Source organism: Puntigrus tetrazona, chromosome 7 (genome assembly GCF_018831695.1).
Source record: "Puntigrus tetrazona isolate hp1 chromosome 7, ASM1883169v1, whole genome shotgun sequence".
NCBI classification, from domain to species: domain Eukaryota; kingdom Metazoa; phylum Chordata; class Actinopteri; order Cypriniformes; family Cyprinidae; genus Puntigrus; species Puntigrus tetrazona.
In genome coordinates, this window is record NC_056705.1 from 34,818,000 (window position 1) to 34,828,403 (window position 10,404).

The 10,404-nt window shown below is 36.3% G+C and overlaps 1 protein-coding gene across 1 annotated transcript; it reads left to right on the forward strand.

The window, feature by feature from the left end:
* The first annotated feature begins 6,023 nt into the window (after positions 1 to 6,023).
* snai3 (snail family zinc finger 3) lies at positions 6,024 to 9,771 on the forward strand. The gene is made up of 3 exons (XM_043245637.1): positions 6,024 to 6,263; positions 7,383 to 7,994; positions 9,290 to 9,771. Exons 1-3 carry the CDS (start codon positions 6,185 to 6,187, stop codon positions 9,469 to 9,471), a joined length of 873 nt encoding a protein of 290 aa, XP_043101572.1. The 5' UTR covers positions 6,024 to 6,184; the 3' UTR covers positions 9,472 to 9,771.
* Positions 9,772 to 10,404: the final 633 nt, after the last annotated feature.

The following is a 10,404-nucleotide window of genomic DNA, read 5'->3' on the forward strand; positions in this document are numbered from 1 at the left end:
GCAATCTCAAATTAAATTTCTATGTAAGAACACACTGGAGAAATTGTAAAATACATTTAGCACACCAGTCATTATGAACATTAAATTGTCCAACCATGCTTTCCATTTTTACAGGTGCACAGATGAGGTGTTAAAAGGCCACATTTCCGTAAAATCCATTAAATTATCAAAACAAGCTTCAGAGGCCTCGTTTATAAAGCATCTGTACGTACAGATTTGGTCTTAATCATTTTTATTTACAGTATATAGCGCTTTTAACAACACAGGTTGCATCAAAGCACTGAACAGTATAAAGTAGAAGAACAATGATAGGGATGTATAATGACAAGATTGAACAATTTCTTATTAAATGCAGAGATGGTCTCTGTAATCAATTCGACAATAATCACTAGAAGTTAAGTGTCCCCAACAAAGCAAGCCAGAGGAACCAAAACCCCATCCATACAGAATGGAGAAGAAAAACCAGACTCCGTTGGGGCCAGTTCTCCTCTGACCGGACGCCCAGCACTTAAATTTTAAACATAGCTGTGTCAGATAGTGTAAATGACTCAGTGTGTGTGTGTGTGTGTGCATCAGGATCTGGTGATCGGTCCACAGAGCGCATCTCTGCCCATCTAATTAATGCAGCCTAAAAATCCTTTAACGGATTTGAATAGTAAAAGTGTGTTATGTGTAGGCTAGGTTAAAAAGATGTGTATTTAATCTAGATTTAAACTGGCAGAGTGTGTCTGCTTCCCGAACAGAGTTAGGGAGATTGTTCCAGAGTTTAGGTGCTAGATAGGAAAAGGATCTGCCGCCCGCAGTTGATTTTGATATTCTAGGTATTATCAAATGGCCAGAGTTTTGAGAACGCAGCGGACGTGCAGGACTATAATGTGATAAGAGCTCCCTCAAGTATTTAGGAGCTAAACCATTCAGGGCTTTATATGTAATTAATAAGATTTTAAAATCTATCAGATGTTTGATTGCAGTGTTGACAGAACCGGGCTAATATGATCATACTTCCTAGTTCTAGTAAGGACGATGCTGCGTTTTGGATTAGCTGAAGTTTGTTTATCAAGCGTGCAGAACAACCACCCAATAAAGCATTACAATAATCTAACCTTGAGGTCATAAACACATGAATTGAAAGCATAGGTCATAATTTAGATATATTTTTAAGATGGAAAAACACAGTTTTACAGATGCTAGAAACATGATTTTCGAAGGAAAGATTGCTGTCAAACAGCACACCTAGGTTCCTAACTAATGATGAAGAATTAACAGAGCAGCCATCAAGTGTTAGACTGTGTTCTAGATTATTATATGTGGGGTTTTTAGGTCCAATTATTAGCACCTCTGTTTTTTCAGAATTTAGCATTAAGAAGTTACTCATCATCCAGTTTTTATATCGACTATGCATTCTGTATGATTCTCAGTTTGGTGTGTATCACCAGGCTGCGCTGAAATATAGAGCTGAGTATCATCAGCATAGCAGTGAAAGCTAACACCATGACTCCTGATAATATCTCCCAGAGGTAACATGTACAGGTTGAAAAGTAACGGTCCTAGCACTGAGCCTTGAGGAACTCCATATTTCACTTTTGAGCGATATGATACCTCCTCATTTAATGCCACAAACTGATAGCGGTCAGATAGATATGATGTAAGCCATGCTAAGGCGCTTCCTCTAATGCCAACATAGTTTTCTAGTCTATCCAAGAGAATGTTGTGATCGATAGTATCGAATGCTGCGCTAAGATCTAATAGCACTAATAACGAAATAAAACCACGATCAGATGATAGAAGCAGGTCATTAGTAACTCTAATGAGAGCAGTCTCAGTACTATGGTACGGTCTAAAACCTGATTGGAAATCCTCACAGACACCATTTTTTTCTAAAAAGGAATACAGATGGGAGGATACTACCTTTTCTAGTATCTTTGACAGAAAAGGGAGATTAGAGATTGGTCTGTGATTTACTAAGTCTTTGGGATCAAGATGTGGTTTCTTAATAAGAGGCTTAACTACAGCCAGTTTGAAGGTTTTGGGAACATAACCTAATGACAATGATGAATTAATAATGTTCAAAATAGGATCTATGACTTCTTGAAGCAAATCTTTTAATAGTTTAGATGGAATAGGGTCTAACATACATGTTGCTGGTTTAGATGATTTAACAAGTTTGTACAAGTCTTCTCCTATAGTAGAGAAAGAGTGTAATTTTTCCTCAGGGGATCTGAAGCTCACTATCTGATGTGAAACTGTAGCTGACGACACAATTTTATCTCTGATGGTATCAATCTTAGAAGTAAAGAAATTCATGAAGTCATTACTGCTACCTGTTGACGTTTTATTTTTCGTTAATTTAGTCACTGTATTGAATAAATACCAGGGGTTGTGTTTGTTTCCTTCTAAAAGAGATGAAAAATAATCATATCTTGCAATTTTTAATGCTTTTCTGTATGACAGGATACTCTCCCGCCAGGCAATACGAAATACTTCTAAGTTAGTTTTTCTCCACCTGCGCTCCATTTTCCGGGTTGCTCTCTTTAGGGTGCGTGTGTTGTCATTATACCATGGAGTCAAATTGTTTTCTTTCATCTTTCTTAAGTGCAAAGGAGCAACTGTATCTAAAGTGCTAGAAAAAAGAGAGTGCATAGTTTCTGTTATATCATCAAGTTTTTGCGTCGTATTGGATGTGCTGAGGAATTGAGATAAGAGAGTGTGTACGTTTAAATCCATGCCAGCGCTTGTATTTATTAAAACAATGACGTCACGTGACGTCAGGGTCCGAGCAGACATATGCAATTGTTGGAGTGTTGAAGGTTTTTGAAAATGTAAGCTATTCTTGCAGCTCGCTGTTCTAAATGATTATGGTTGGTGTTTTCTGTTTGCGTGTTCATTCTATGATAAAATACGGGATGTTATAAAATTATTCTCATGCTATTAGCACGTGTGCCATGTGATTATTTAGCATGCATTTGCTATTTCTACATTGAAAACTGTTACTTATATGCCATAACAGGACTGAGTAATAGTAACAGGAGTGAGTGATTTAAGTGTGAATGTTAGTTTAAGGAATATGATTTATTTGATCTTTTTATGTTTTACAGTTACCATAGTTACTTACATTGTAAATGTATCATATGTACTTATATGACATTTGTATTTACCATACTTGCAGAAGTCTTATTAGAAAGGGTCGGTATGTTTCCAGTACACCGTTAGATGTACTTTTTCAACTGAACATTTTTAGTTTGACCTCAGGGGCCAGAAGCACCCACCATGGAAAGGACGTAGTTCCACCACATTCTCAATCTCTGTTCTCTCTGTTTCTCCCTCTCTTTCCATCTTGATTGTGATGAACTACATGGACATCACAAATTCCTTCAGAAGTCATGCACACACACACACACACACACACACATGTTGGCATTTGTGCAAAGTTTAGCTACAGCTCTAATCAAACACACCGGAAGCGATTAATTCAGGTCTTTAGGATTGCTTTTGATTAGATTTGATTAGAGTTGGAGCTAAGCTTTGCAGGACAGTCGATCGCCAGGAGCAGGGTTGGGCATCCCTGGTGTATTCATTCCTGTTATTAGGCGTTCATTCCTGTTACGCACTTTTCATTCCTGTTATTAAATAATTTTGTTCTAAAAAATGATTAAACAGCTGTTTTTTTTTTTTTTTTTTACATCTGTGTCATATTCATCTTCATCCAATAGTTTGATTAATTATATGACTTATATGAATTATAAAAAATTATAACCTTGTATTTTGCGTCTCCTGTAAAATGAAAAACTGCTTTGCATTTTTGGAGAAAATATTATTTTAAAACATTTTAGTGAAACCAACCGTTTCTTTAGAATAAACACTTTTGTGAGTGGAAGACAAAAGAATTGGCTGACTTTTAAAAAACACTTATTTTTGAGTAACAGGACTGAGAAAAAGGCATCCTTCACCTATTTTGAAAAAAATAAAAAAAGGTGCCTGAGATTGACCAATGTACATTCTGGAAAGTGAAATATGTGTGTTGTTAGATATAGTGTCGAACAAAAAGTAAAAAAAAAATCAAGTGTCAAGCAAATGTTACCCATTCGGTGGAGTCTAATATCCCAAACAAGGGCCCTAATGTGCAGCAAAATATTGTTGAGCTTCACAAAATTGAAAGTGGCTTTAAGAAAATAGCTAAAGCTATACCCAAAGAAACTTCCCAGTTAATTAGCGATGTTATTAAACTGCCTGGAAGAAAAATGTCTACTGTCTTAAAGCAAGGCAAGGAGAATTGAGCGGCCGAAGACTCTCCAAAGCTTACAGCTGGAGAACTGAACAACAATAATCATCTGCTTTAATCCACAAAGAAACCCCAGCATATCCACACTAAAAGTACCAGTCTCTGCAGTCATATGAACAATTATGTATATTATGTATCGTGGATATGGTTTAGTGTACACACACACAAAAAGGTTCCTTTGAAACTAGTTTTATTTAATAGTTATGAATAGAAATTCATAGTAAATTTGACAAATAATTGACTGGTATGGAAGTGAATTAAATACTACATATGAAGTAAAACAACTGAAATGTATATTGTTGTAAAACTCCAACAAGCTTGTATTTATTAAGGAGTGTTTGTGAAATCAAATAAAATAACACGCTTTTAAAAGCATTGTAACATAAAAACCAAAAAAACCAGAAACATGTATCAACATAAAAACTAAACAGAAACATTAAAAAGAACGCCTATCACGCTTTATGCAGATGTAATAACGCTAACCACACACTAGATGGCGACGTCTTTTAATCCAATTTATAGAATCTCTTCAGAGCATTCATTTTTACAAGCATTAGCTATATATATATATATATATATATATATATATATATATATATATATATATATATATATATACACAAATATCACTGGCCGTTATTACATACATATTACAATAAGTCCTATCTTGCATTTCTGTCGAATTGAGAATTTTGAAAGAGAAAAATGTCAGCACTGACTAAGAAACTGAGAAACACAAAGTTGCAAGTAATTCACCAATTACAAATCATACGAGCACCATCCTCCTGAAGTTGTGTCTGTTTAAATCAGACGACACGAATGAAAAAACGAATGGGTTGACAGACAGATAACGCACACACAAATGTATATTTGTTTTCAGTTTTATTCGGAATGATGAACTGAATTCAACTGTTCAACAGCGAAAAACAGAGTAATTGTTTGGATATAACACATAAATCATGCACCTACTTTTAAAAGCCTTACATAAGTAGCTTGTACAGTACTTTGCGCTTGACATTAATTAAAAGGTTCAGAGATGTTCATTTGTAACAAATATCGGAAGGTCCTTAACGCTTGAGACACAGAAAAGTACAATTATCGTTGTTAAAATAAACGTATTATAAAACTATCTTGTCTTGTCTATTTGAAAATAATATTAATGAAGTCCAAATTGAACATATTTCGAACTACCTTAATTTTAATCACTTTCTTTACATTTAAAATAAGACATTTCAGTGAGGGGCATTTTTGTTGTTTGGACAGATATTACAATACAATGAAGTGAAATTACAAAAGTGACAAAAATGTAATATAGCAGCCATCAACTTATTTAAATTATCCTGAGAAAAATAACGTCGCCTACGCATTATGATTTAATTATTATATATTAATATAAACTATTACAAAAAAAAATTTCAATTTAGGCGAATTATTCATTCAAGTACGCTAGTCAACGATTGGCCACATTTTAAGCGCCGAACCCAAAATATTTTCAATCCTACGCGCAGCTTGAATGTCTAAATAAGTTTGACGTTTGATGAATAAGTCGTCTAGTAGAAAGCGCGCGAAAAAAGGCAGTGGAAAGAAGCGGCGCGTGCTCGTCAAAACTGATTTGAGCTGCTTTAATCGCACGTACGCACCTGTTTGCCGCGGTATGTTGGCACAAACGCGTTTCCGCCCTCTTACACTTGTTCGTGATCTCTGATTGGCTGAGCAGGGCGTCTATGGTAATTTCCGTCTAGCCTGCACCTGACTCTCTCTTCTCTGCTCGAGAATGTGGCGCAAAGACAACCTCCAAGCATCAGCTATTTATTCAAAGCACCGTCTCCCGCTTAAGACTCTGTGCTCGTGCGGACCTAACGCTGGACGGATAGCAGTCATTTCCTTTAAAAGACCCAAGATACGATGCCAAGGTCTTTCTTGGTGAAGAAACACCTCACTAACAAGAAGCCTGACTATGGTGTGTTGGATTCAAAAACACACGGTAAGTTCTTTTCAGACCTCGACTCTGTTTGTTCCGTAACCTAACAACTACATGCATCAGATTTCTAATTATTTTTATATGTTATTATCATATTTGTTTCGATATCGGCATCGTACGAATATCAAGCTCCTATTTCGACTATTTTATTATTAGTTTTAATATAAACTCATATAAAAACATCAATTAATAACGTTCTGACTTTAGTTAGTAATTAGTTTAATTAGTAGTATTGCTTTCAAATGGTGAAGAAACCATAAGGTATATTGTATTTTTATAATATTTGGTTGATTTTTTTAATCTTTAAAAGACTTTTTAAAAAAAAGTACAAATGTAGCAGGCTAGCAGGCTATCTGAGGTTTTCATGATCATTATATAGAAATAAAAAATAGCCCATCACTGCTTGAAATCTTTTAACTCTTTCATAATTCCTGAATGATTAGCCACAGATGTTCTATACAGTCATGATGAGCAGATAATGAGAAACGTATGAAGACTGGATAGGGCTATCTTAAACGCGCCTAGATTTTAGCAGGTGCACAATCTCTCACAAAAGAGAGACTCTTTTGTGTTAGCCCTCACTTTGGGGTTTGAAGAGTCCCATTAGAAAAGCTCAAGAGGGATATGGTGTCCCTTAAGGGTGCTTTTACCCTGCAGTGCCTTAAAATCGATGTTTTTGTTTTCCACTCTGCCAAAAGCAGGCTATATCTTGGAAAATAATAATCGATAAAACAAAGAAATCTTTTACTCGTTGCTAATGCTTAATGGTCAATAAAAGGTGAGCAATTTGTAAACTTTTTCTCCTTTTATATGTAGTAATCCATTTATGGTATGATTTGGCCTGAAAAGCAATGAGAACATGGTTCTGTTCATTTGATTCGCCCGACAAACCCCGACAGTATACACAATATAATTACGTTTTCGTCTCAAACACAAATTTATTTTGTTATATTATTTAGATTTAATTAAATACGGGGTTATCCACTAAGCACTAAGCATTCGCTAATCTTCGGGAATTATTATTAATAATATATTCAGCTATTTATTGAAACTTCCATGAATTGACTGCGTAAGAGCGTCACGCCGTTTTGCCTTATCATGTGCGATCTCGTATCTCCACAGAGGTGATTCACATCGAGTCGTCAAGCTCCAAATTGAAAATACTTCATCCCCATGAGACTCTGTTTCCTGCGCCGTTTCTCGGGAGCTCGGCATTGAGCCCTGCTCCGCGGATGAACCCGATCAATTCAGGGATCTGTGTGCCTCCACCCAAGCCGGCCCACCCGAGACCGCCCATGGACGCCACATTTCTGGGTATCGCTTATCCCTTACCTGTAACGCCCGGTCCCCTTCGAGACATGCCGCCTGCGCTCCCAATGCTGGAGTGTGCGAAACCACGGCCGTTTCAGCTGTCCCACAGAGAACCGCAGGACAGTGTCCCCGCGTCGCCTTTAGGACTGAGCACCACTGGCGACAGTCGGGAGCGCAGCGATGAATGCTTTGACTGCCAGAAAGCTTTCTTGACCTTATCTAGTCTGGCCAACCAGAGGCAAATTCACTGTCAGTGGCAATGCCAAAAGTACTTTAGCTGCAAGTATTGCGACAAGGAGTATGTGAGTCTGGGGGCGCTGAAAATGCACATTCGGACACACACGCTGCCGTGCGTGTGTAAACTGTGTGGAAAGGCCTTTTCCAGGCCTTGGCTACTTCAGGGACACATTCGCACACATACAGGTATGTTCACAGTTCATGTACATGTTTTTTTAATGCCCTCATGCCATTAATCATATTTTGTACATTCGTGAAACTGGACAAACTGCTACTTTTTATGAGGTTCGTTAGTTAACATGAACGTAGAATGAAAAATATGTCTACAGCATTTATTGAGCATTTTTAAAATCACAAATCATGTTAACATTAGCTAACATGAGCTAACAATACAGTGTTTATTCATAAATACAGTCATTTAATGTATCGTTTGTTCATGTTAGATGATACATATAGCAAAAAGGAGATGTATAAAATGTATAAATAAGAATAATTTTATGCAAATTAATAGACCAAAGCCTAAAGTAGTCCTAAACCTAAGATAGCCCACCCAAAAAAACTTTACTCACTCTATATTATTTACTCGCCTGAATATTTATGCATGTCTTTCTTCTGCTGAATACAAATTGAGGTGTTTTTAATCGTGCTGATAACAAAACAGTTTTGGTTCCCATTAACTTTCTTTCTTTCTTTTTTTGTCTCAATACAATAAAACAATTATTTGGAATCCGAAAATGTTTGGTTACCTACTTTCTTTAAAATATCTCATTTTGTATTCGGCATAAGAAAGGTTCAAAGTTTGGAATGGACTGAGGGTGAATGAATGTTTTTTGTTTTGTCTTTGTCATTTTTCACTAACAATTTTTCCTTCTGCAGACTCATCTCTTCTCCCCTTCTGTTGAATTATAAAACATGCTTTTAACCATGTTGTGTTGTATTTATATATGTATATAAAACTGACATTAAAACTGCCATTGATTTCTCACATAATGTCATGGCAAATTCTAAATATCTGTCTATAAATGATATTAACAGTTTAGGTAGATGTTCTAAAGCATAGTCTCTTCCTCACACGGAACTATTGAATGGCTTTAGAATATAATGCACAAGTTGCATGGACCATTTTATGAAACTTTTATATTGCTTGCTTTACTTTTTTGGAGCTTAAAGTAGTTTGAATCAGCATCCACATTCCTTGTATGGCAAGGATATTCTGTCTAAGGGATTTTGTGTTTCCTGTAAGCAAGAACATAATATAGGGCTGGCAACAAAAGTGGATATAGGTTTTGCTTAAATTATTTGTTAATTAGCAATTTGAAATGAAAATAGATTTTTAAGAAATGGCAAGCAATACTTTTTTTTGAGTTGTAAACAGTGTAAATTTTTAGTTTTGGGTGAAGTACAGCTGACAAAATGACAGTAAAATGTCATTGGATGTAAAATTATAATAAGACCTAACTCAAATCATTGAATCATTTTAGGTGAAAAGCCATTCTCCTGCCCCCACTGCAGTCGTGCATTCGCTGACCGCTCAAACCTTCGGGCTCATTTGCAAACCCACTCCGAGATCAAGAAATACCAGTGCAGAAGCTGCTTTAAAACCTTCTCCAGAATATCACTCCTGACAAAGCATGAAGAGGCCGGGTGCTGCCCCATGTCCTAATATGTAGGTCGTGGGTTGTCGGGGTAAGTTATAGTGCCAAAGTTTGTCAAATCAAAGTGCCTCACAAACTCAAGAGTCTGGTATACTGATACTGTATGCTCTTTGAAATAAATGAACAAACTGTAATCACAATATGCTGTACAATGTGTGTGACCTTAGAAAGTTGTTACGATGGTAGCTGTGATTGGTTTTTCACGTTATGGTTTTGTAATAAAGACATTTCAAATCAAACAATAAAATAATATTTTTCTAATAACGTGTCCTGTGCAGTATAATATCAACAGGTGAAACAGCTTTGAAATAACTGTTGTGTGTTTCCATGCATGCTCTTTATGAGTCAGATTTCTGACAAAGTATTAATTAATGTCTATATTCAGGGCAGCCATGGAGAAGAAAATTCTTTAAGGCTAAATAAAACCTACATTTGTGATTGTGCGTGGAAAAAACTCTTTGTATATGCATGTGTTCATTGGCAGGTGGATGGAGGCCAGCTGCGTACCATAATGGTGCCATGCCAAAACTCCATCAGTAAGGGTCTTAGTCTCTTTTTTTGTTTCTTTAGTTTTTTTGATAAAAGGTAAAGGCTGCATTTGTCTAATCACTAAGGGACAATGGGGCTGTGAGTCTGCACCTTATAGACGGCAGAATATATTCAAAATTCAATTGCTAGTTATTACAAGAAACATGATGAATTATGGTTGCTCAACATATATGAACATCACACACAAACATGTTCACAAACCATACATTTTGTTAATAAGGGGTCGTATTTACAGATCAAATATAGCTGCAAGGAACAATGAATGCCGAACACCCCAGCAACAAGCAAAGAATCGCAGGATAGCAGGGACGAGTGTGCAACTGCACATAGAGCGTTAAATACAGCCTCACTTCCTGTTTAGTATCTGCAGTCATCTCACATTATGCAACGTT